This window comes from Pantherophis guttatus, chromosome 1, assembly GCF_059756535.1.
Source record: "Pantherophis guttatus breed Tessera chromosome 1, ASM5975653v1, whole genome shotgun sequence".
Lineage (NCBI taxonomy): Eukaryota > Metazoa > Chordata > Lepidosauria > Squamata > Colubridae > Pantherophis > Pantherophis guttatus.
In genome coordinates this window covers 46,603,707-46,631,224 of record NC_142063.1, presented here as the reverse complement: position 1 = coordinate 46,631,224, position 27,518 = coordinate 46,603,707, and the positions used below count along the sequence as shown (strand labels likewise).

The 27,518-nt window shown below is 36.5% G+C and overlaps 2 protein-coding genes across 13 annotated transcripts in view; one reads left to right on the top strand and one right to left on the bottom strand.

Moving 5' to 3' along the window:
* The window catches only part of RPS6KA5 (ribosomal protein S6 kinase A5), a 30,909-nt gene extending 11,728 nt beyond the window's left edge, over window positions 1–19,181 (bottom strand). The window contains exons 1-12 of one of the 5 annotated variants that reach the window (XM_034418319.3): window positions 19,023–19,181; window positions 18,720–18,944; window positions 15,022–15,093; window positions 11,814–12,032; window positions 10,589–10,704; window positions 9,848–9,955; window positions 9,467–9,550; window positions 8,817–8,920; window positions 7,443–7,593; window positions 6,021–6,182; window positions 2,305–2,430; window positions 1,516–1,649 (exon numbers count right to left, since the gene is read on the bottom strand). In XM_034418319.3, the coding sequence (XP_034274210.1) occupies window positions 1,516–1,649; window positions 2,305–2,430; window positions 6,021–6,182; window positions 7,443–7,593; window positions 8,817–8,920; window positions 9,467–9,550; window positions 9,848–9,955; window positions 10,589–10,704; window positions 11,814–12,032; window positions 15,022–15,093; window positions 18,720–18,795 (1,352 nt within the window). In that variant the 5' untranslated portion in view covers window positions 18,796–18,944; window positions 19,023–19,181. Of the gene's footprint in view, window positions 1–1,515; window positions 1,650–2,304; window positions 2,431–6,020; window positions 6,183–7,442; window positions 7,594–8,816; window positions 8,921–9,466; window positions 9,551–9,847; window positions 9,956–10,588; window positions 10,705–11,813; window positions 12,033–15,021; window positions 15,094–16,835; window positions 16,979–18,719 lie in introns of all 5 variants that reach the window. The other 4 variants (XM_034418323.3, XM_087872936.1, XM_034418322.3 and 1 more) reach the window with 4 other exon arrangements.
* A 79-nt stretch (window positions 19,182–19,260) lies between these two features.
* Window positions 19,261–27,518, top strand: part of DGLUCY (D-glutamate cyclase) — a 32,444-nt gene continuing 24,186 nt past the window's right edge. The window contains exons 1-2 of one of the 8 annotated variants that reach the window (XM_087872972.1): window positions 19,261–19,404; window positions 26,264–26,372. In XM_087872972.1, the coding sequence (XP_087729098.1) occupies window positions 26,363–26,372 (10 nt within the window). In that variant the 5' untranslated portion in view covers window positions 19,261–19,404; window positions 26,264–26,362. Of the gene's footprint in view, window positions 19,473–21,039; window positions 21,152–24,003; window positions 24,448–25,637; window positions 25,678–26,263; window positions 26,385–27,518 lie in introns of those variants that run through there. The other 7 variants (XM_034418329.3, XM_034418331.3, XM_034418327.3 and 4 more) reach the window with 7 other exon arrangements.

Below are 27,518 nucleotides of genomic sequence, written 5' to 3'. Positions count from 1 at the left end.
AAGCTATCTATCTGGACCCGTGCCAGTCGGGCTTCAGGCAGGGATACAGCACAGAAACGGCATTGGTGGATGATCTCTGGAGGGCTCGGGACAGGGGTTGCTCCTCTGTCCTAGTCCTATTAGATCTCTCAGCGGCTTTTGATACCATCGACCATGGTATCATGCTGTAGCGGTTGAGGGGGTTAGGAATGGGGGGCACCGTTCTGCGGTGGTTCTCCTCCTTCCTCTCCGACCGCTCGCAGTTTGTGTTGGCAGGGGGACAGAGGTCGACCTCGAGGCATCTCGCATGGGGAGTGCCGCAAGGGTCGGTCCTCTCGCCCCTCCTGTTCAACATTTATGTGAAGCCGCTGGGTGAGATCATCCGTGGTTTTGGGGTGAAGTGTCATCTGTACGCTGACGACACTCAGCTGTACATCTCCACCCCAGACCACCCCAACGATGCCCTTGATGTGATGTCTCGCTGCCTGGAGGCCGTGCGGGTCTGGATGGGGAGGAACAGGCTCACACTCAACCCTTCCAAGACCGAGTGGTTGTGGCTTCCGGCGTCCCGATATAGTCAGCAGGTGCCATCGCTGACTATTGGGGGTGAATCTTTGCCCCCCACAGAGAGGGCTCGCAATCTGGGTGTCCTCCTGGACGCACGGCTGTCTTTAGAAGAGCATATGACGGCCGTGGCCAGGGGGGCCTTTTATCAGGTTCGCCTGATTCGCCAGTTGCAGCCCTTTCTGGACTGGAACGCCTTGCACACAGTCACTCATGCCCTTGTTACCTCCTGGTTGGACTATTGTAATGCTCTCTACATGGGGCTCCCCTTGAAGAGCACTCGGAGGCTCCAACTGGTCCAGAATGCGGCCGCGCGGGTGGTTATGGGTGCAACCCATTGCGCCCACGTGACACCCCTCCTGCGCGAGCTACACTGGCTCCCAGTCATCTTCCGGGTGCAATTCAAGGTGTTGGTCACCACCTTTAAAGCGCTCCATGGCACAGGACCCGGGTACCTTCGAGACCGTCTTCTGCCACCGATAGCCTCCCACCAACCAGTCCACTCCCACAGAGAGGGTCTTCTCAGGGTGCCATCGGCCAAGTCATGTCAGCTGGCGACACCCAGGGGGAGGGCCTTCTCTGTGGGAGCCCCAGCCCTGTGGAATGAACTGCCCCCGGAAATTCGTAAGATTTCTGACCTCCGGGTATTTCGCTGCGCATTCAAGACCCTGTTGTTCCGCCAGGCTGGGTTAGCAACATAATTTTAAATTGGATGTTTTAAATTTTTGGGGTTTTAAATTAAGCCAAATTTATTTAATATTTTTAAATTATTTTAAATTGATGTTGATTCTGTTTTTAAATAGGTTGTACACCGCCCTGAGTCCTTTGGGAGAAGGGCGGTATAGAAATAAAATTATTATTATTATTATTATTATTATTATTATTAGTAGTAGTAGTAGTAGTAGTAGTAGTATTATTAGTATTAGTATTATTAGTATTATTATATTATTATTATTATTATTATTATTATACCTCTTACTGATTATTTTTACTGCATATTCACATCTAGTTTTCTTGTGTAAGCATTTTCGACAGATGGAAAAACTCCCTTCTCCCAGTGGTTTTTCTTTTAAGTCCAGCTCATAATGGAGATAAAATGGAGAGTCCTGAAATGAAATATTTCATTTTATTTATTAACAGTTACTGAATAAAATAAAAAATAGACAATAGTAAGCATATACACTTAAACGGCATATGCAAAAGGAACTTCATTACCAGATAGTTTGGGCTAAAAGAAAATATGTTTATTAACAAGTTGCCTATTCATCAGTGCTTCAAGCAGTATTAGCAGAGGCCGGGTATATTACTGTGTCCATGTATGCCCATGACACTGGTTATATTACTGTGTATATATACTGTTTATAAAATGTGTATTCATTATACATTCTGTATTCATTCTGTATTCATTCAAGAATATACAGGCAAATCTACAGAGCTTTCTAAGCTTATTCTTGTGGTATGAAAACATGCATGTAAGAACTTCCCTGGGAGACCTGGATAAAGCTTATTTCTATGCCTTACATCAGCTTACTAGATGCACCCATGTCAAATGCCAGCTAACAAGCAGGATATGAGAGTTCTACTGCTATTTTTTAAAAAAAATTCTATTGCTAAGTAGGTTATTAGCAAAAGTAGCCCAGATTAAAAAATATTCTTGTATACGCAGCAAAGAAAACTATTATTTAGTTTTATATTTCACATTAAAATACATTATGTACTGTAGACTTTTTATATGTTTAAATGGTTAATGGTTATGACTACCTTCATCATAGCACTTCTCGCAATATTTGTAACTCCAGGTTGGTTATGTTTTGTCAGAAAATAAACAGGATCCATAATGGCTGCATTGTGTTTGAATAAGATAGAAGGAGCAACAAAAGAATATCCCTAAAGGATAAAGAAACCAAACATCAGTTATGTGCAAAATTTTAATTATCTAATTTTAGCCCTAATGTCAATATTAGGTTAATCATGCTTGGAAAAAAATTACAACGATCACTGTGTTGAACACTGCACTCTGTTAAAATAAATCATGCAAGCATAGTAACTTAATTTCAATAAAATACTTTCATATTTTCTGTTACACAACCTCATAACAGTTAAATCACATCTTTCTAATGACAATTAACAGAACAGTGGCAGCAATACAGCATTCAAATTGCAAAGGCTTTCTGGAATATCTTGGTTTTTAATGCTTTCCAGAAGACAATTACAGTGGCTTCTAATCTAATATGCAAAGAGAGTCTATTCCTTCAAATTGGTGTTGTGGTAGAAAATGTTGCCTTCTGGTTTCAAACCCATACACTATCTCATTGAAAAATAGGATTATCAAAAGTTTATTATTCAGGCTAAATGAAGGCAGTCCTGGAGATATGTGACCCTGGGACAGTGCAACTGTCATAAATATATGCCAGTTGCCAAGCACTTGAATTTTGATCACATGACCATGGGGATCCTACAATGGTGGTAAGTGGGAAAACTGGTCATAATCACTTTTTTCAGTGTTGTAACTTTAAATGGTCACTAAATGAATGGTTGTAAGTCGAAGACTACCTGTAAAACCAGAGAAACAAGAACCCCTTGCAATAGAATTTCTCCTCCGCAATCATTTATATTGAAAGCCGCTAAGAGATCAGGAAGACCCAGGACTGTCATGCCATCCCTAGCCCACTTGTGTTATCCGCAATACAATCAATCCTGTCTCAGTATTATACCTGAGCCTGAAACACAATTAAAAAGGATCCATAAAGACTGCTTCTTCCAGGGCTCCCTGGGTTAAAAGCCCCATCATCTTCCCCCAAACCGATGCAGTTAGAGACCAGCCAGAAATTATCTAACAATGTATTCTTTACACCTTATAGCTTCTTGGTGGTCTCCTCATTTTATTTATTTATTTATTTATTTATTTATTTATTTATTTATTTATTTATTTATTGGTTCGATTTATATGCCGCCCTTCTCTGGAGACTCAAGGCGGCTTACAATGCGTTAACCATAGCTTTCATACTTTATATTCCTGCTTAGTAGGGCTTTCACACACACACACCCAGCGGTGTTCTTTTTTATACGAAGTCAGCTTATTGCCCCCACAAACCGGGTCCTCATTTTATCTACTTCGAAAGGATGAAAGGCTGAATCAACCTTGAGCCTGGTGAGATTTGAACTTGCAGTAATTGCAGGCAACTTGTGCTACTTAACAGCACTTTGGTTTCCTGCGCCACCAAGGCGCATATGCCTCATGTAGAGGACACTATCGTACTAATACTGGTGAATGAACAGTTTTGCATTTAGACATCTTTCCTAACCATACCAGCACGTTGCTAAAGGAGAGATCAGAAGCTGGGACCCCAGTGAAGTAAGAATTCTCTTCAGTGGGAATGTACAGCGCACAAAGCAGCAATATGTTTACTACTTTGAAATGACTCTTCATCAGTTGCAATAGCCCTGTCACAAGGATAGGCTGTGATCGCAAACCCCTAATTCTGTTATAGGAGAGGGAATCATATAATCATAGTATTGAGATTTCACTGTTGTCCGGAAGGGCCCTACAATACAATCAGTTGTCCAGTGTCCCATTCCCAAGTGTGGGCAATGGTACACCATCTCCTCATGATTTATTGTTTTGCCACTTGTGTTATATAGTACTAACCTGGAACAATTACTTTTAAGACAGAAACCAGAGAGGAAACCTATGGTTTGTTCTAAGTTTTTATTACAGGTAGTCCTTGACTCATGATTACAACTGAGCCCAAAATTTCTGTTGATGAGAGACAGTGAAGTGAATTTTGTCCCATTTTACGACCTTTCTTGCCACAGTTGTTAAATGAATCACTGCAGTTATGTTAGTAAGTTGTTAAGTGAATCTGACTTAACAAGTCAGTTGCCAAGTGTCTGAATTTTGATCATGTGACCATAGGATGTTACAATGGTCATTAAGTGTGAAAAAGGGTCATAGGTTTTTTCAATGTTGTTGTAACTTTGAACAGTCACTAAATAAACTGTTGTAAATCAAGGACTACCTGTATTGACTTAATCTTGATATACACATTTCAATTTATTAATTCTAAATAAACCAGATTGATTTGCCTGTTTTGCAATAATTATATTTAAAAAGAAATTTATAGTATGTTTAAATATACCAATATACAGTAAAGATTTAAGATTATTTTATATTTATTTACATATAATATATAAAGGTATTTATATATTTTACCTTTTTTTTTTTACTTTGTGGATATAGTGTTTTAACTTTTTTCCAGTGCACTCCGCAATTAGATTCTTAGAGCTATCAAATATATAACTACAAGAATTCATTTAAAAAAGAGCTGGTTGGTCTTTCTACAGCTGTTCTATCCCTTACAAACAATATGCTTTTCAAGTCCAACTAGCATTTCTGGATATTTCCTTTAACTTGCTATTATCTTTTACTTTCTATCTCTAAACAATTTGTATTACCTTTCCCCAAACCCTGATATGCCACTGACAGATGATAATTTATACTTCCCCAGCCTGTTTCTACATTTCTGCTTTATTGTTCAAGCATTCCTATGTCCAGTCTGCTACCTGTTCTTTCCACAACTGTCTTATTATAATTTCATTTTATATTCCTCACTTCATCTTCTCTGCAGGCAAAACAACACCAACCACAGAGAAAGCAAAATAATTGTCCTTCCCCTGAGAGGCCATAGAATCTCCCTAGTGCAATCAGGCCATAAGCAAGTTTTCCCAATCTCTGTTACTATTTTAAACTTGTAAAGATTTGCATCTGCACAAGCCATTTTTCTTATTTTATTTTAAAGTTTATAATCCTACAGATTTAAATCATTTATCAATAATGGATTCTCAATTTCTGAAATAATATTTCCTATAAGGGAAATGTTGGAAAAATCAAAATGTAATATTAAATTTCTTTCTCAGTTTTTTTTCTTTGTATTTAATCATTCACTAGTTGTTTCAATCAAACTAATCAATCACTAATTTTATCTCATGCATCACAGATGATGTTAGCTGGCATTTCATTCTTTTATATTTCTTTGTAGTTTATTATATACCAGTTATATTTAATATGATCCAAAGAATGCTACTTTTTTTAAAAAAACCTTTCTCTTAATACTGGAATAGAATTCTGTATGGGAACGCAAGTGATGAGACATGCATATGATGCAACCCACAACATGCATATTTATGCAGACATCAGGTCTGAGAGTGCAGAGTTTGCAATGTTGATGTAACTTCACTTTGCTATTGACACATATGCATGTTAGACACACTCTTCTCTAAAGGATAGTTGTAGCTGACATAGCAGTGATTATTTAGTTTTCTTCTTTATACTAATTTTAATATCTCTCTTCCAACACTACAGTTGCCTGTAGTTCAATCATTTGATAATAGGATGGATGGATGCTCTTATTTAATTTGTAACTTATCTCTCCAAAAATTTTAGTAATATTATTATATGGCTGGAATTTTCCAGTTACCTGGAACAGCTTGTCTGCAGCCTCTGGAGTGGTTGCTGGAGAATATGTTGGATCCATTTCTGTAAACTCCTCTGCAAAATTACTAACATCCAACTCATCACGAATTATTGGTTTAAATGGAGCAGACACTTTTTTGGCAGCCAAGTCATTCCAATTTATTTTCTGCATCAATATATTAAATTAAACATAGAAAAGAGTGAACAGACCAAAAGGTAATTGTTTCAGCTGTCAATATAAATTGTTCAGAGAAAATAGATCATGATTTACCTTTCCATTCATATCTATTCAAATATAAGTGGACTTATTCTATGCATAGGATTACAGGATTAATTATGATTTACAGGTTGTCCTGATTTACAACAGTTCCATTTGGTGACCATTTGAAGTTACAACAGGACTGAAAAAAATGAAGTGACCATTTTGCACACTTACAACCATTGCAGCATCCCCATGGTCACGTAATAAAAATTTGGATGCTTGGCAACTGACTCATATTTATGATGGTTGCAGTGTCCTGGGGTCATGTGATCACCTTTTGCGACTTTCTAACAAGCAAAGTAAACAGGAAAGCCAGATTCACTTAACAACTGTGTTATTAACTTAACAATTGCAGAGATTCACTTAATAACTGTGGCAAGAAAGGTCAGAACATGGGGCAAAATTCACTTGACAATTCTCTCACTTAGCAACAAAAATTTTGGGTTCAATTGCAGTCATAAGTCGAGGACTACCTGTATTATTAGCAAATATAGTCAAAGATAAATTGCTGAATGGTTCATCATGATCACCATTCAAAGAAACTGCTTAATGAATTACAAATAATGGCAGTAACACTGAGGAAAATTATTCATATATTTTTGAAAAAGTAAGGAGGCATTATTATTGATTGATTAGTCATACCCATACCCATACCCATTCAATATGGCTCCTATAGAGATAGGGGCAATGCCCAAAAGCTCACCTTTTGAGATTACCAGGCTTGTGCCCCATCGAACAATGCAAAAGCTTCATTTATTAGCATAATTTGAAACAGATGTTCTTAGGAAGTAAAAATGGTGGTCTTCTATTTGTTAAGTGTTCCCCATCTGCTTTAAAACCCAAATGGTAAAGGGGATGACAGAGGCAATTGTGTTGTCTTTTACTACATGCCAAACTGTGAAATGATTTACCCATAATTAAAATGTCTTTAAAATATAGAAAGGAAAAACTTATAGCACTTTATTCTAGAACAATTAGCCAAATTCAGGTTAAAGGTTGTGCTGAAATATGTGATTCTGCTTTTGAGGGCACTTAAATACTGTACAGAAGGAATCTGATATCTCTCTCCAGGGATTAGTATCTAAAATATCTAAAAAATATAATATCTAAAAAATAGCCAATATAAAAATGAGTAGTTTATAACAAAGACAAAATTGATTTTACCTTGAAGAAGGAATGTTGTTTGATTTCATCAGCACTCCCTGAACCACAACCCAATCTTTTCTTAGGATCTTTCATTAGAAGGCACTGAATTAAATCTTTAGCTAATGCAGTCATTTCTTGTGGATATGGAGGTTCACTTTTTAATATTCTCCTGAAGTAAAATTATAGTTGATTATTTTGGGAATTCAAAACAATTCTAAAACTTACTAAAATGTATTCATTACCCTGCAATAACAGCTGTAAAAACATACAAGGCAACAAACTGCAGTTAAAATATACTGTATTATTTTTTTTAAAAATTCAAACAGTAAAAACTGTTACTTAAAAGCAGAGATAAACTAGCAGAAATAAAACAACTGCAACCCTAACTTTAGAAAAAAAAATTAAAAGGCCATGTAAATAAGAAATTGTTCTGGTATTAGGGGGAAAAAAGCAAAGCCAATCAAGAAATGTTAGGAACAAAGAGAGGAAGGCCACCAAAAATGGCTGTACTACTTGATCCTAAATTGTGAAACATTTAAAATCCTTGTATTTTTAATTCAACCCTCAAACAAACCAAAATTATAATACACTAGCCAATGAATAAAGCCAATGAAATCAGTAAAGATAATATAATACTGATGTTATATAAGCATGATGCCTAATTTCCAGTTGAAGTAGATACTCTAGTAACCATATTTTGTAAACTGACCCTTCTAGATCATCATCAAAAATAGCTTTAGGTAATTTATTTATCTGACTTATAAGATACTCCATTATCAAAGCCTCAGGGTGACTTACAATGACACAAAACATTAAAATATAATAAATTAAAACATGACAACGAAGTACAGTGCATCCATTCACTTTACAATAATCTACATGAGAGTTTACCTTACTTACTGGTAAGTAAGGTAAACTCTTACTTACCTTACTTACCGGTAAGTAAGGATATCTCTATCCAAGATATAACCACAGGTAATATGCCTGCTTTATATTACAGAGGACATTTTTGCCCCTAATGCTATCAATGTTCCTCTGTGGCAGCTTCTATTTTATGGAACAGTTACCTGGAGATTATCAATTAGAAGGCCCTAACGACAGAAGTTGTTCTGGAGGACCTTAAGGAATGAATATCATTATACTTTCTGTATTATAGTTACGATTTTATCAGATTTTATGTATTTTTACTGTTTCTATGTTATAAACTGAGGGATGCCACCTTTGTTGAACCTAACAATACACAACACAAATAATGACAAGAGATGGGTCTAACATCCTATATGTATTTTGGGGAAACACAATCTTATCCTTTTAAAAACAATTGAATCAAATTAACCTGATACACAAATACAAGGACATCCTCTGATGTCTTTATTTGAATTGATAACTTACCTGGATATGTCAGTTTGTGAATTTCTCTCCCCATCAACTGTAAAAGGTGATGCTCCAGTCAACAATTCATACATAAGAACACCTAAACTCCACCAATCAACAGCCTATAAAATAATTATATATCAACGAAGATTATTAATGCAACTCCTCTAAGAAATAATAAACTATACATATTTTTAAAAATATGAAGTATATGAAAAAAATTAATTTGTAAAATAAAATGTACCAAATGTGAGCTATAGCTTGCATGTAAATAAATTGTATGTAAATTGAAATCTATTGCTATTAGTTCTTAAACAGATAAGATATTAATATTTATTTAGAGTATTCAGACACCAATATATAACAATATTACAATTTGAAAATGAGCTAAGGAAAGTTTTAAATTCATGTGTTTCCCATTACACTCTCCTCTAGTACATATGCAAAAATAAAAATGGTTCTCTTTTTTGATCACAAAATTCTACTCCTTTCAACTAAATAAGGTTTTCTTAAGGCTGAGAGAGCATGCCTGGCCCAATGCCATCCAGCTGATTTGACCTAAATCAAATTAGAACTCCTAGCTTTTTGGTCTTAACTACTATACTAAACTGGCTCCCAATCAATAAATACCGGTAGTCAAATTATATTCATTTTCATCAAAAACCTACTTTATCATGTCCTGTATTCCCTCCTCTGACGATATCTGGAGCCATATATTCTATAGTTCCACAGAAAGAATAAGCTCTTTCATTCTGAAAAAAATGTATGAGATTATAGCCAATATAATAACTGATATCACAATCACAGGGGGAAAAAAACAAAGGAAAAAACATATTACTAGGATTTACATCATTCTATTTAATCATCCTCTTCAGACATATTTGGCTCTCTCTGTATAATATCATTTGGACTACATCTTTTAAAACATTTCTCTCTCACTCCACACTCCAAAGGGTAAATCTGATCCCTCCATCTCATCTCAATGGAAAAAGTTCAATACCTGGATTTTCTGGTTTATTTAGAAAGTTACTTAATATGCAGATACTTACTTCATCATTAACAAACTCCTTACTCAGTCCAAAGTCTGTCAGAACTACATGTCCATCTGAGTCAAGAAGAATATTTTCAAGTTTTATATCACGATAGATAATTCCCAACTGGAAAAAAATTAAAAATAATTGTACATTATTGAGCAGAGTTAATTAAAATAAATTAATTAAAATTTGTTGGCATGTAACCATATATTTCAAATATAGACACCATGTTAAATTGGAAAAATGCCTATATAAACAATGACAAAATTGTATTTGCTCTTAAAGTTACATATTTTAGATATAAAATGAAGATATTTTAAATTATTTTTTGCCTGCTTATTAGCATTAAAAAGGATGTGTTTTTCACAGAACAGTAATTATGGCTTTATGATTCAAATCAGTGTAGAATTATATAAAATATGTCAGTAATAATTCTAAGTGGAAGTAGGCATTGCACTGAGCTTGCACAAGTGTATCTGAAAATGAAGTATGGGTAGATGGATAACATCATATCACTTCTGGGGAAGTGTCAACTGAAGGGTTTGTGACTTAATCATAATTCATGGTAGCCATGTCGATAAACATATTCCACAAACTATCACATACAGTAGTGAGCTGTTAAATACAGATTTTTGTGTCTCCTTCACTCAAAGTAAAAACACGATCGTACAATTAAACTAGATTAGATAATCTAATTTCACTTACATTTTTCCTTTCAATAAATTTATTTCAAAAAAGTTGAAAGTATGGTCTCACCTTGTGAAGGTGTTCCAATGCCAAAACAATCTCCCCAATATATATCCGTACCTCATCTTCATTAAATCTCTCTCTTTGTGAAAGATGGGTAAAAAGTTCTCCTCCATTTATGTAATCTAAGATACAGGAAATCAAGTTATATACTAGGGATCTGCAAAATTTCTGAATTGATTCCAAAAATACATTTTATACCACATTGTAGCAAATGTTGCACATACTGTTTTGTTTCTTTTGTTTTTTATCACTAGCCACAGTTGCTTCCTTTGGAAAAATTATTTGGACTCTCACATGAATACCATAAATGTCTCAATTAGAGGCTGGCTTTTTTACTTATTTATTTATAGTTCCTATTTCTAAACTGCCCATCTCCCTCAGACCTGCTTTAAAATAGTTGAAAAGTTTAAAAAGAAACCTCAACATAGTTGCAGTAAAATATAATAATTAAAAGCTTTTAAAAAAATATTGGGACTGTACTTTCTACCAGGCTAAAATTAGGTTAAGTAGTCTTTGCTTAGTTAGCAGATTCTACCAGGATGAATATTTCATGAATCAATTTGTTGTGCAAAGTCAAGAAATTGCAACGAAATAAGGGCAAGAGACTTGGACTATACAAGTTGATCTTCACTTATAACCATTTGTTTAGTGACTGTTGAGATTACAGCAGCACTGAAAAATGTGACATGTTTTCCACGTGACATTGCAGCACCCCATGGTCATGGGATTAAAATTTGGACGCTTGGCAACTGATTCATATTTATGACAGTTGCAGTGTCCCAGGGTCACATGATCTCCTTTTGCGACTTTCTGACAATCACAGTCAATGGGAAAGTCAGATTCACTTAACAACCATGCTACTAATTAAACAACTGCAATGATTCACTTAAATGGTTATAAAATGGGGCAAAACTAACTTAACAATTGTCTCACTTAGCAACAGAATTTTGGGACTCAATTGTGGTCGAAAGTCAAAAACTACCTATAGTAATTAAACTGCAAAATTTCCATAAGACTACTAGATAGTAGCAAAGAGTGATAGTAAATCTAATTAGAAGGCAGTAAAGTGTATCAGTTTGATTCTTTGTGGTAACTGTTCTGTTGTGTATATCCAAAATACATACCATTACAAGGGAGGGAGGGTGGAGCTCATTTCTTAACTGGAACAGCAAATGAAAATAGACCTTATTTTTTTCCCTTCCTTCTATGGTTCTTTCCTTTTTACACTTACCCAAGATGAGATGAAGTTTTGTATCTGTCTGGAAAGCGTAATGCAAAGTGACCAAAAATGGAGACTGTCGAATGTGCTCTAATACTTGTCGTTCAGTCTTTGTATGTTCAGTTGTTTTGGCTTTTTGAATTATTGTTGCCTTTTTTAATACCTTCATTGCATACAATTTGCCAGCATCATGACCACTGATTTTCCTCACCAGAAATACCTTTCCATAAGCTAAAACCAAAAATATTACAAAGGTAAAAAATAGTAGTAGCCAACCTCCCATCACAATTCCACCTCCAGAGCAGAGTGCTCAAATCAAGCTATTTTCAAAATAACAAACTTAACAACATAAATCTTTAAACCCAATGGCATTTGTTTATCTTCTTGATTTGATTAACACATAAAATATTATTTTAAGAGAGCTATGCCCCCAAAGAAATGTAAAATCCTAATCCTTAACAAGAGTCTTAGGAGAAGAAAGCTATCAGAGTTAAAATGGAGCATCTGAAAAACAAGAATATAGTCATACTAATAGGCTTACAAAGGTAATAAAAATAAATCTCAAAACAGCATCAATTGTATAGACAAAATCAACCTTATTATTCTTTTTATTTAATACAATCATTTCCACCTTTGTAAATAAAGATTACCAGATTAATCTCTTGCTTATATTTCAAGGAACCTGAGTATTTTATTTAAGGTACTTGGTTTTAATTTCAAAAAATGCTAGGAAACCAATGATTGTTTTTTTTTCTTTCATGAAGACTCTAGAGAAATATGCTCCCAAACTTTATCAAAGGTACACATTTGAACACTAGATACACTGATTCCTCTTCCTACCCTTTCTGGATCAACCAACTTGCTGATTGAACATGTCTTGGAAAAACAGCCACATACCATTTTTAAGAACATATATATTTTCTAGATGCTCTTTGGATTTTTTCCACTCGTAGCTACTTTGCTTTTTATACCTCATGGGATGACAATAAAATAAAGTAGTTCAGCACAATTTGACTATGCATAGGATGATTCAATAATCCTTTACTAGTTTGCATGTAGATTCAGATTTGAGTAACTATACTAATTCAACTGCCACATGTCTACTTAGAAGGAAGTCCCCCTGCTATTTACTTTGAGTCCAGAACTATTTTATAAGCAGCAGTGTAGGAATGTTATACCAGGAGCTAGGATAGTGTCTGGATGAATGGCACCAGATAGTAGTTGCCTCCTAATGACAGAATTAGTCATATAAAAAAAATTAGCTACCATTGAAAAGCAATTATGATAAGCACGAAGAAAACAGGGAAGTCCTCACTAACTAGTAACTCTCAGGAAGCAACAGGAAGCATATTGGCCAACACCACAATTGTGTTCAGTTACTAACTTGATAAAAACATGACCAATTTGAAAGACCTACTTATTGCTGTGAACTAGGAAATAATCTAATGCTTCATTAATATTTATTTTCTAGATAGTTCTATCATCCAGAATTGTAATTACATCAGGTCCATTCAGGTTTTAGGCAAGTGGATTTCACCTTTTCATAGGCCCAATGCAAACATGTACAGAATCCATCAAGCAATAGTCTTCACATCTTTATAGCACTGTAAAGTATTTAACATGTTTCACAATCTCTACAATAGTAATTCTGTGTTACAAGGTGCTATATTACACATGTTAGGCCTGCGGCTTAAGGGAGAAGAACTTCCCTGTGGTTCCTTGCTAACATGATAGTGGCTACAGGCTTGTGTATGTGCATCCTTATAAATGTTTCTCCTCTTCACAAAAGCACTCTTATGAAGGGCAAAAGTGTGTGTCTGTGCGCTTTTATGAAGGGGGAAGCAGGTGTTTGTGTGCATCCTTGCACACTTTTCCCCTCTCCACAAAAGTGCTTTTGCAAAAGGGAGAACAATGGCAACAATGAAAGGAAAACAGCTTTGCCAACGTCCAAGAAAAAGATGGCCGCTTTTCTGCCACATGGCCCAGCCTATTCTCCTTTCCTAGCTCCACTTCTTGAGCTCTGGATATCTTCAAAAGGTAAGTGAATGATCGGTGATTTGGTGAGGAGGAACACGTGGAACCCTGTGGGCTAGCAAAGCAGGCCCAGTGCCTGTGAGGACCTGGTAGGACAAGATCAGAGGGAAATAGGTAGGAGCATATTGCAGTGTCTTGGTGGTCGGTCGTAAGGGTGAACTTCCACTGTAGTGCTGCAACATATATAAATTCAGGACTAGGTTATAAGTACCTGGAGGGGGTGCATAACTTTGATCTGTTGTTACATGAACTGTCATAACTCGAGGACTACCAGTAATGTTTCCTTCGAGGGTTTGAAGTAATTAAATATAATTTAACATTTATGCATATTACTTTTTTATATATTGTTTATTGATGTCAGAGCCATCACAGAATTCACTTCAGGAGAGATCAGACCTTGGGAACTGATGGGAACCAGAATCTTAGACTTAGCATTGCAAGCAGGGAAGACTTAGAACTTCAACTGAAATACCAGAGCGACAAATCCCAATCAGGATTTTCACTATTTAAATCTGCAAAAGGAATGGCAACAGATCAAACCAGAAGGCTGAGAAGCAAAGAAGCACAAGACTGTAGAAAAAGCTTCTTGAGAATAATTCAGTCACTGTTGCTCCTCACTAGACCAATTCTGAATTGAACAACTGTGCTTCAACCGTGTTACAGCAGAGATTTGAAATATGGAATATAAAACTAAGTATATGGAAATGATCCAGTACTGAAAACAACAGTTTTTTGTTTCTATTACCAATTGCCTAGAATGTTTTTCCTGACTCTTTGAATTGAGTCAGTCTGTACTTGACTTTGCAGCTATTTCAGCCTTTCCAAAATGGATTTGGTTTGCCTGAAATGAAGTCGCCTTGGAAGATAAGTGTTGGAATTGGAGTGGGGAGACCACCTCTAACCAATCTTCATTTATGGATCTCATTGGGTGATTAAAAACTAGGAGGAGGGAGCAAAATTTACACTGCCATGAGCTCCTAATTGAAAAGAAAAATGCAATCTAATAAATAATTAAAAAATTATACTTCCTTGCCTGATTGCTTTAGTTGGGAAGATTTTGCTCTATTGATACCTCTCACTGCCTACCCTACCCACTCAAAATACTTATCTGTAAAATAGAATTTTATTTGGTTAATGTTTTAAGAAGTACATTCATTCTTTATTAGCAACATTAAATAATTCATACCTCCTGTCCCAAGAATTTTCAGGAGTTCGAAGTTCTCAATGCCCACCTTCTCTGTGTGGCCTGTCAAGTTTGCTAACAAAAGAAAAAAACATTCCAGCGTCAATATTACACACACTAACAAACAAACATATAGTAATATAAATTATATGGTATCCATGATTAAGATTCCTCCATTATTCATATAAGATCTATAACACAGCTGTCACTAAAGTGTCATTATATTCAGATTTCCAGGTATATAACAATTAAAATGAATATAATTTTATTTAAAGTGTATAGATTTTTATAATGAGAATTATTCCATTTCAACTAATCATTTCAAAATGTTGTATGAGTGTTACAATATACTAGTTAAGGTAGAAGGATAAGTCACTGTTGCCAGGATTCAGTTCTTAAATTCTGGATCATTTGCAATTATATATCACAACATTCTTAGTAATTGGATCACTTTTCTGCATGTAGCAAAATTTTGGGTAGGTTTATGTACATACATCACTTGAAGTCAATACATTAAGCCTCTACTAAACTGAAACAGCTAATATTGGTCTATCTGATCAATAAGCAAACTAGAGAATTATCTATTCAAAAAGATTCTCATATATGTTAAAATGAAATAAATATTTTTAAATCAACTCCCATTTAATTTTCAGTGCAATGTATACAGTACAATTATGGTACAATATTATGCTTATCATTTTATGCAAACTAATATGGTTTTAAAGGAAAACCCAAATAATAAAGATACAGTTGAGCTTTGTTATGCATTGACTAATGCAATTGTTCTATCTACCATAACTATACAAGTTGTTCATCAATAGGATATTATGAACTACTTGGAAAAACTGCTATATCAGATCATAAAACCAAATACTGTAAGTTATATTTAACGTTTCATCTTCTTGTAGCATCACACAGAAATAGAAAAGTGAGAACAAAATATTTCAATATTGCATACAAAAATACTGAAGATACATTCTGTAATCCACAACATACTTTAGCTACTAAAATGAACAACATTTATAAAATGAAGGCATCTTCATCATATATTCATTTAATTGGAACTTAGATAATATGTTAAACATAATTAATAAAATCTGCATACACTGAAGTGGTTACTCATGCAGACAGAAATAGAACTTCTTTGAAGAACTTCTAAAGAGAAAAATGGAATCTTGCAGAAAATACAATTATTCTGTTTCAAAAGTGATACATTATATGTGCTGTGTGTGTGTTGCTTTGCTTTTGAATATTCTTGACAGCCCTAGTAGATGTGTTTTTAGATTTCAAATATCCTCTGGAAGCAAGATGATTTAACTGATTAACATACTTTTTTATTTCAACAGTTGCAAAAATCATCTAATAAAATAGCTTTTTTAGAAAACTAATTTTTAAAATGATGTAACAGATTGCACATGAGTTTTCCTTGGTAGGTCATACAATACTTCTACTTCAAGGAAGTATCAGATACCAGTTAGCTTCCATGTGCAATTCAAGGTGCTGCTTATCACTTTTTAAGTAGTTGATGGTTCCAAGCTTGAATGTCTGCAAAACCACTTTCTCTCAATAACATCTCCTTGCCCAATAAGATAAAGAAGTGTAGGCTTACTCCAGGTCATACTCCAAGAGACCGCCATGAGGAAGGGACCTTGTCATCCTAACAATGTAGGGGGAATTAGTATGTTCTCCACTTTCCAATGCATTGAGTTTACTTACTCCTCACAGTTTACTTTTATCATCTAAATCATTTTTCCTCATCCACCAAAGCCACAGTTTCCTTGGAATCACAATAATAATCTGCCAAAACCAGCACCTACCATAACTGAACCCATGCTGATCTTTTGGCTCTTCTTACCAGTTCTTAGACTCAAACCAGCAATTTAGAGATCCTGTCAAATTCTCTATGGCATATTCAAATGCCCATATTCAAATGCCCTGAATGTTATGACAAATAGAGACCCTAAGATACAGAGATAAAAAATATAAAATTTTTGATCCAGATAATATTATTAAAAAAACTATTTTCAGTGATAAGAGTTAAAAAATGTTCTTTATACCAATCTGTATAAAAGAATGTATAATACTTTATCTACAGAATGTTTTCAAAAGTATTGTTTTAAATGATACTATTTTTAGGCATGTTTACATTTTCTGTATGTCAATTTTATCTATGTTAATTACTACTATACAGTTTTTTTCAAATAATATATTAAACATGCTATGTTTAAAAAATATAAGATTTCATTTTAAAGAACATAAAAATATTTCAAGACAATAACTCTTCGGATTTTATTTAGGATAGTTTATTAGGATTGTTGTTGAAATTTTGCATCTTATTGCTGCAGGTTCACGTCAAACTTTTCTGACAACTAATTCTTAACTAGTTCCATCTTTCTGTATAGATGCAATATGATAACAAGTACTTCTGACCAGTTGCTATCCTCTTGGATTAACAAAATGCATCTATCCTCAATTGTGGCTGAGGAGAGGCAGAGAGTATTTTGAAGATCCTGATTGGTTATTAAAGAGGGATATCTTTCCCATTTTTCATCAGGGCTATACAAATGACAATACAAGAGCCACATAAACAGATCTCCCCAAAAGGGCAAAGAAGCATACTAAAATTTATATTACATCACATTAAAATTTATATTACAGCCTTTTCTTTTCTTAAGCAGAAAAAAGTTATTACGGTTCAGTATAAAAAGGAAGAACACTGAGCTTGATAGGTAATTCTAGTATTAATTTAAATGACAAGTTAGAAAAAGTCATGAGTTGACTGGGAAATTAATTTTCTGGGAAGTTTTTTAAAAGATTGTATTATGATTGTTGCTTGGAAATATAGCAATTGTGAGCAATTGTCCAAAACATGGGCAATTTTAGGTACAACAGTACATATAGCACTTTTCGTATCTTATTACACCAGTCTCCAGAAATTATAGAACTGACACTAGCCAGGAATTTATTAAGAGATGAACTTTGGGCAAAATGCAGAGCCATTATTGGTTCTTGCAGAAGTTTTTATGTTTTTCCAAGACATCAGCCCCCTCCAGGCATGGGCAAGTGGAGAATCTGGTGGCTTCCTTGGCTGAAAAACGGATGTTCTAAATAGTTTCCTAAATAACTTTTGTTCAGAATGTACAAGAGTAATATAATGGAGAGCCCATGAAAGTTTCAAACCCTTATTTCGTCAGTCCCTTTAGTTACATCGATTTAATGTGGGTTTCACAAGATGCCATCATCTTCATCATCATCCGGATATTAAAGTGTCCACGCTTTTTAAGTACAAGACAGAAACCGTTATCGTTCGCGTATTTCGCCACCGCCTTAAGTCTTCGCCTAAGCTTCTTGCTCCGTTCGTTCTCCTCAGGGCCCAGTCGCCGCCCCTTCCCTGGGCTGCCAGCCCCAACACCGCCCTCCTGGCCGGCTGCCCCACGGCATCCCGCTCCCTTTTTACTCCCGAGGCGCCCTTCTCTCCTAAGCCTTTGTTTCTCCCTCGCCGCCCCTTTCCGCGCCGTCCTTTGCAACGCCGTCCACACTTTTCTACGCTGACCCATCCTTCTCCTTCGGGGCGCCCCCCCCCTTTTTTTAATCGGGGGACTTCTCGTGGGGGTGGAGGGGGGGGGAGACGACTCCTCCGGCGCTTCCCGCCCCTCCTGCAGCCTCCTCCCCACCTCTTTAGCTTAGGCGGGCAGACTCACCGTTCTTCAGCTCGTGCCTGACGGTCAACAGCGACGGCTCCCTTTCTTCCTCAGCGCCCCCGGCGGGTCTCTCCATCTCCTCAAAAGCTGGAGGGCCAACTCGGGGGAGGGGGCGTGAATAAGTAAAGGGACCCTGGGTCGGTGCCGCCCCACATGAAGGGAAGGAGAGGGGCGTTATTCCTTAGAAACGTACTCCAGGACTTGCTGGTGGTGGAGGGTTCCTGTCTGTTCAAACAAACAAACAAATAAATGGGGCGCCTACAGCTGACAAGCGCGAATTTAACTGCCGCTTAGCGCACTAACCAGGCCCTCCAGATTGCTTCCCCCCCCTCTCCATTCCCAGAGGAGGGAGAGAGGGAGGGACTAGCGCGCCAAAGAAAAAGCGGGGGGAGGGAAAGAACCTGGAACAGCCAAGAAATTCAATCTGCGCCCCCATCTACTAAAGCAATAAAAGAGAAGGGAGTCGAACTGAACGCTCATTGGCTTGAGAGATTACACTCCAGGCCGGGGATTGGTCAAAGACGGAAACAAAATACACTCCCTTCATCCTAATCATCCGCTAAGAGACACGGATCCTCATTGGTTTAGCGGCCACACCAATCGCGAACGCTGTCCCCCCCTCCCCCCCCTCTCTCTCTCCTTCCCCCCACAATCTTCAACCAATTTAGATCTTTCCTACCTGCGAGTAAGTATTTTACCTCCCTAGTGTAAAAAAGGCAGGTAATCGGTTGCGTAGGCACGAAGATTAGCGCGGTGAGTGACTTAAAGTTCATTGCAAGATCTCTTGGAAATATTGCACATACTGTTTACGCTTTCCAAAAACCACCCATTATTTACGGGCTGCATATATATATATATTTAATTCACGTTAAAAGGAAGGACATGAATGTTTACTGTAAAGAAAATAACTGAAGCTGAGACTGGTAGTTCAAGTGAAGGGCTCCATTAAGGACAATGTAGGATACTCACGAACCATTAATCAAATGCTGAATTCAATGCTGAATTCCTTGGAAGGCAAGGAAACGAGCCAAATAGAAACGACATTGCTGATCTATTTTTCGTTGGTGTAGAAGTTAATTCTTGTGTTCAGGTGTCTCACTACAAAATAGATCTAGAAGCTGTCATTCCATCCTAAGACCTAAGCACAGAGGGGAGGCTGATGGAAACCCTGCTTTAGCTGTCCAGGGCTTAAGCAACTTGGTAGAAAGAGCAAACTTTGGCAGTGGTTTGCTCTCCAAGCTTGTTTCAAACCCTGCTTTGGGGATAGGACAAGAGTCCAATTTCAGAGTTTCACTGAGATGAGAGCATATTTCTGATAATGGATAATTAGGCCTGTGATTTATTTCCCAAAGTTGCTCAGTTTGAGCAATAAATGAATGAAAGCAAGATAGAAACACTATCTATTTGCAATATTAGCTGATTTATAATTACCATTTTTATGTGATATGAAGAAATATTCTTGCTAGTTCTTTATAAGTTAATTGTTCATTATTCTAGAAATAATATACTCATAAAAGAAGAAAATAATACTCATACAGAATATAAAGTTGGGAAACATACGAAACAGTTCATAAGCAAACTGAGTAAGTGCAATTAAATTCAATATATGACAGAATGTCTGCTGTGTATCTTATAAGAGATATATAGAACGTATTTGAATAATAATTTCAAAACTACTTTGCACTTATCTCATCCTGAAGCCGTAGATGAAATCTGATAACTGATTTTTCTGAAAAAGTTTAGTGTTTTTTTCTTGCTTTTGATATCCTGTTGACTGACAAGCCTGATCGCTGATAACTGACAGTGTAATCATATCGGTACAGATGTTGATTTTATTATAAGTAGTCCTCAATTTACAACCACAGAATTTTTGTTGCTAAGCAAAGTGAAGGTTAAGTGAGTTCCGCCTGATTTTCTGACCTCTTTTTGCCGTGGTTGTTAAGCAAATCATGGCAGTTGTTAAGTGAATCACATCGCCATTAAGCAAATCTGACTTCCCCCATTGACTTTCTTTGCTAGAAACCAGTGGGAAGGTAACAAATTGGCCATCATGTGACCCCAAGATGCTGCAACTTTCATAAATACATTTAGTTGTCTAGTACCCAAATTTTGATCATGTAACCATAGTGATGCTACAACAGTCATAATTACATATACTAGTCATAAGTCACCTTTTTTTCACTGCCATTGTAACTTTGGTCACTAAATGAATGGTATGTAAGTTGAAGACTACGTACATGTCATTGGCTTCTGACTCTAGAGGCTCTTTATTTTGTACTGTTACTTTACTATTGTTATTATATTATACAGGTTGTTCTCAGTTTACAATCCTGGGCAGTCCTAGTTATTATCATAAATCCAAAATACACAGGTTAGGTGATGGGCATTACGATCCAACCATTCCTAGTTGGCCCCCTCCCAGCCTCAGTACGGTAAGAAACTATTTGCTCTTCAACTCCCCCGACCCACCTGTCTTCCCCTATCCCTGCACTTTGGGCCACCCTGCACAGGGGCATTCCTTGGTGGTAACTGCAGCCCAGAACCTTCAGCAGTCTCGGCTGGTTGCAACTGCCCCCAGGCATCTACCTGCAGCTAGAAGCCGTTACTGAAGAGTGACGCCTCAGGCACTGCACCACAGCCAGCCACCAAGCTCAAAGCCCCAGCTTCCTACCACCTTGCAATCTGCAGTTACTGCTAATTCCAACAACTTCACCATCTTCCTCACACTGCTGACAAGGTACACCCTTTGCAATGTAGCTGTTGGCCAGGCCAAGCCTTATTCCTGACACCACTTGCCCCATTCTCCAAGTCAAACACGGCATTCTCTGAATAGGCCTGGGATGGCGAACCTATGGCACGGGTGCCACAGGTGGCACGCGGAGCCATATTGGTGGGCATGCGAGTGTTGCCCTAGCTCAGCTCCAGCGCGCATGCGTGCACCAGCCAATTGATTTTCAGGCCTTCCAATCCCACCGGAAGTCGGGAAACTGGCTGTTTCTGGCCTCTGGAAGGCCTCCAGGGGGATGGGGAAGGCTGTTTTTGCCCTCCCCAGGCTCCTAGAAAGGCTCTGGAGCCTGGGGAAGGGAAAAAACAGGCCTACCGGGCCCACCGGGCCATCGCGTGCCAAAAGCAGGGAGAAGTATGGGGGGGATCACATGTACATGCGCCGGAGGGCGGGGTGCATTGAATTATGGATGTGGGCACACGCACACATGACCCCCCGCGACCCCCGCTTTTGGCACGCAATGGCAAAAAGGTTAGCCATCACTGGAATAGGCCATCTTGTTCTCACAATGCTACAGAAAACTTTTGGAAAGCTTCCAATGTCTTCTGAAACATTGTGAGAACAGGACAGCTGACCCTATCCAGATAGCTTAACCTGTTCTTGCAAAACCTTAGAAGATCTCAGAAGCTTTCCAAAGGGTTGCAGAAGCATCATGAGAATGGGGTACACTATTTGGAGAACAGTGTGACCAGACTTGGGAAGAAGGCCTGGCATAGCCAGAAGCTACCTTGCATAAGGTCAGGTTGGGCATAATCATCAGCAATGGAAGAAAGATGGCAAAGGTCAACTGGACATGGTAAGGCGGTGGCAACTGAGGCTTATGCTGTGGAGCTGGCCATAATGTGGAGCTTGAGACGAGATTTCTCAGTGGTGTGGGGGGCTGAGGCAGCTGGCTGAAATGTCTGAAAACTCCAGAACTCTATTTCAGTTCCAGCCCCATTGTTGCCACCCAAGAGTGCCTCTGCACAGCCAAAAGATCATCAATGGCACCAAACCACAGCATCCTGAGAAGCACCAACAGCTTCATTGTTTTCATGCATAACATGGTGCCCCACAAATATTAGCCATTGATGCAAATATTGGTACTATCTCCGCTCCTAAAATGACAGCTCTGTTTATATTTTAGTTTCCTTCTAGTGATAGAGCATTAGGAAAGAAAAATCAAGTTAATTAATGAGCAGAAAATATTTAGTATTCCACAAACGAGTTTGTGTTGTTGCTATTATCATTGTCTCAGTAGGACATAAAGGTTTTAAACCTTTTAGGAAAATAATTTTTGTTTGTTAGGTAAATTAGTAAAAATACAAAGTATATCTAAACTGATGTTATGCAAAAAAAAAAAAAAAAACCCTTCCAAAACCAAAATCAAACTTCAATGAAATTCTCACATAGATTTCTCTCCATAGCACTTAGTACGTACAAATCCATTTTGGAGCATCCTATAAGACCTCCCAAAGACAGGAGATAGAAGTATTAAAAATATGTTTTTCTGCTACAGCATGACTACTGGATCTAATCTATATATTAACCTATATATTTCAGAGTAAAAGCAGCCTAGGTACATAGACAAATAGGTTGAACGTGCTTTAAAATTATTTGAAAGAAGTACTTTGGAGTTTGCATGTAGACAGCAGATCTGTTCATTAAAGCAACCCATCCTTTTTTAAATACACATGAACATGGAAAAAATGGCTACTGAAAGTAATCATTTCAGGTCAAAACAGTCAACTGGAATCTGTAAATTAAAGTGATTATTTTGAGAACTATAGTCTGAAAACTGAATGTCTATGACATTCTTTAAGGTATTGGAAGAATACTGTCATATCCCTTCTAAGGTTAAAATCTAAACATATACAGGTCCTTCAAATCTTGCATCACTGGACTTATGGTAGTTTCTTAGCTAATATCCTGTTAACAGTCTAATTGCTCTTCTCTGAACTGGTCTAGTTTCTCTAAATCTCATTTAAAGTGTAATGTCCAGAACAGAACACAAAACTTAACATTGGTCAAAGCAGAATAAATTATTATTTCCTGTGATTTGAAAATTTTACTTCTGTTGATGCAGCCTATAATTCATTCATAGTACTATTTTGCAACTATGCCAATTGCTGACATGGTAACTTTCCAATCTACTACCACTTTAAGATCTTTTCAGATAAAAAATACAGTTAGATAAATGAAATACACATAAGCTATGTTTTAGTTATTCATCCAAGTAACAGATACTCTAAAATTTCTGGTTTTTAACAAGTAGATGATACCTGCATAAGTTACTGTCTATCACAATAGAGCTATAAAGTTTGAACCAGTTTAGGGGGAAACAAATAGAAGGAGCAAGAGAAGCAGCCTGTTCTTTAACACTAATCATTTTAAACCACTTCCAGGAGGGGATGCAAGTCAGATCATGAATTGAAGAGGGGCCATTATATAATTCTACTTTTACAAGGCTTGCTTCTTCTATAATATCCTGGCTTCTTGTTGCTGCTTCAATATATTTAGGAAATATAAAGGAATAAATAAAGGAATGTCTGCATTTTCATCCTGCGCGTGATGGCTTCAGATTGACTCAAGGGATCAACATGTACAGATGGAAAGAGCAAGATACTTTGCCACTAATACAGAGAATCCTGTATTTACCCTCTGAACAAAGGGCAGAGTTTTTTCAGTGCAAAACTTCCTTTCAAAAAGAAAAAAAACCCACTCTTTGCTCCTCAGCAGATTGATCAGGCTGAGATATCTCTCTACTCATCTGTTTGCCAGGAAAGGCAAGATTGTCTATCAGTTCTACAGTATCTACAGTATTGCAAACTCACTAACATGTTAATGTGCCCATTTCTGTAGCATTCTGCTTGTCTGAAAATAAAACTCTCTGAGTCAAATTATGAAATCAAAAGACTTGGCTTATGGAAGGACTGATCAACTGGAAATGCCCCAAATATCAAGGTGATAATATTGGACTGTTGATTTCAGGAAACAACTGTAGGCATGGCTGAAAAAAAAAGAGTTCAATCAGTTGCTTCTCATGAGTATTTTGTATAGAGGCCATTCTACATGATATAAGTCAAATTGAGTAATCCTAGAATCATTAATAATATCATTTCTTCTAAAAAGCTGAAAACGACAGATCCAAAATTACTGAAATGGAATAGTTTACAAGCCAATTAAATATACTTATCTACTGTGGCAACAATTTCCACAAATAACCATACCCATCTTAAGAAGAAGGCGTTTTATCTGTCTGTGGAAATATATAATTTGTTTCACAAATTCAGCAAATTATATACTTTTCCCTTCTGGTAACGTTAATCAGGATAGAAAATTCATTCGGTTCAGTGAGAGACAATACATTGAAGCTACACGTATTAAAAAGGATTATGAATTCATTGTGTAAGGAAAAAAAGCTCAGTATTGTGAACAATTTTAAATATAGTGAATATCAGTCAGTATTGGAATCAAAATTTTGATACGTGTGTTTTACGTGGAATATGCAAGAAACAACAAATGTTCATGCATAGTTTTAAAACTCCACTTACAGTCCAGTTATGAAAATAACTGTCCCTTAACTTCCCTTTGCAACGTATTTTTTGTGGTTCTGAAATGTTTGCATTGTTCTGTGGCTGGTTTGGCAACAATTCTGTTACCCTAATTAGTTCACTTGGTATCATAGAAGAAGTACATGTAATTCACTATGGAATTTGGCATCAGTAGAATTGACTATCAATAAAGAGAGCTTTGCAAGGTAAGGTTATCATAGTTCACTTGCTCACATCCATTTTTCTGATAATACTAGTAAGTGATGAAAAGGACTTCAGCTACTTCTTTAAAAGAGAGGGATTTATGCTTTTCTTGTTGAATTACAGTTCCCATCCTGGCTAGAACTACTAAGGATGTCATTTATTTTTCATCTAAATATGTAAAATATCTGGTAAAAATGGGTAATTCTATATACTTGTAACAAAAGATAGAAAACAAACAATATTCAGTTGAAGTCTTGCTTTGGACAAATACCAGAAATTTTTATTCTTTTAAACATTCAAAATATATAACCAATCATGGATTAAATATTAACTCCTTAATTTTAAAAGAACATCTGTGAATGTTCCATGCTTTAAATCAGTGTTACTGCTTCAGGAATTATTTTCCTTAGAACTAATGACTTCAATGGAATTAAAGGTAAATTTAGACATAAGATGACTGGAAGTTTTTTTGTAATGTTTTATCAGTAGTAGATCCTGAAGCTAGTAATTATAGAATGCTGAAAAGATTATTGAAATTAATCTTGAATTATTAAGGGGCAAGCGTGTGAGAGAGTTATACAGAATATTATATAGAATATAACTTAACACTAAAGGCAATAGCTTTTATGCCATGCTGCTATATGGCTGTGCCATGCTTCATATTTGAGCTCCAAAATCTATTTCATTAGAGAGTGAAGCCATATTTCTTTTAGAAACTAATCAGCTAGAATATCCATGAAGTGGAAGATTGAGCAATACACCATTTCAAAGACAAAGTTCATTGACTAAAATTATAATGTTTAAAATAATGGTTGTTTAAATTTTGATATTCATACATTGTAATAATAATAATAATAATAATAATAATAATAATAATAATAATAATAATAATAATAATAATAATTTTATTTCTATACCGCCCTTCTCCTGAATTTATACCTGAATTATACCTGAATTATACCTGAATATCTAGGTATAATACCTATCTATAAAACTAAAATATAGTTTTATCTCCCTTTTAGGATGAAATAGTTTTCCTGGCTGGTTTGAAAGGTCTTCTTCCTTCTGCTGTCAGAAATCTGATTCGATCAAATAAACTCAACATTAGCAATACCTCCGGAATGGCAGAAGGTAAATATAAAGGTAGATCAATGAAATCCTTTTGGTGAATCCTCAATGTGTATTATGAAATAATTTATAGTATTTTAACTTATAAACCTGTGTTTCTTAATTTAATCAGTTTTAGTACAAAAAAGAGATGGACTAGGAATAACATTCAATCTGCGTTGTAAACATTCATGCATGAACTAGAAGATACATATGTGAACTGCCACAATTTTGAATACTCTCCCTTTCCCCTGCAGTCAGGAGAAAGGATGAATGGGCATTCTATTCCATTTTGTCCAATTAGTTGTTGTTAGTTGCAAAGTCATGCCAACCCATCGCAACCCCATGGACAACGTTCCTCCAGGCCTTCCTGTCCTCTACCATCCTCTGGAGTCCATTTAAGTTCACGCCGACTGCTTCAGTGACTCCATCCAGCCACATCATTCTCTGTCGTCCCATTCTTCTTTTGCCCTCAGTCTTTCCCAGCATTAGTCTCTTCTCCAGTGAGTCCTTCCTTCTCATTAGGTGGCCAAAATATTTGAGTTTCATCTTCAGGATCTGGCCTTCTAAAGAGCAGTCAGGGTTGATCTCCCCTAGGACTGACCAGTTTGATCGCCTTGCGAGTCTTCTCCAGCACCGGTTTGATCGCAGGAGTCTTCTCCAGCACCATAGTTCAAAGGCCTCAATTCTTTGGCACTCAGCCTTTCTTATGGTCTAACGTTCACAGCCATACATTGCAACTGGGAAAACATAGCCTGTCCAATTAGTAAATCTAGTTAATTTTTAGACAAGACAGTGTTTTTGCTGATCTGATCACTTCAGGGAAATTCCTAGTTGATTATGCTCAAAGTCACTTCTTATGTATAAATTTAAGACTTTTTAAAGTATTTTTTAAAATTATATTTTATTCACATCCCAGCTTTCTGGATGAAAGCCAATCAAGCTGTCTCCGTTTGGAAGTTATTTTTTTAATGTCATTTTCTTAACATCCTGTTAATTAATTATTCTCCAAACTTCAGACTAATATGAAAAAGGAACATCATAGGCAGGTTTTTCCCCCAAAATGACATATAAACTGATTGAACAGAAGACTAATTAATTCATGAATTAATGTAAATGTTTCCCCAAAAATAGTTTATTTAAATTACCAGCATCATGTAGAAATTCTAG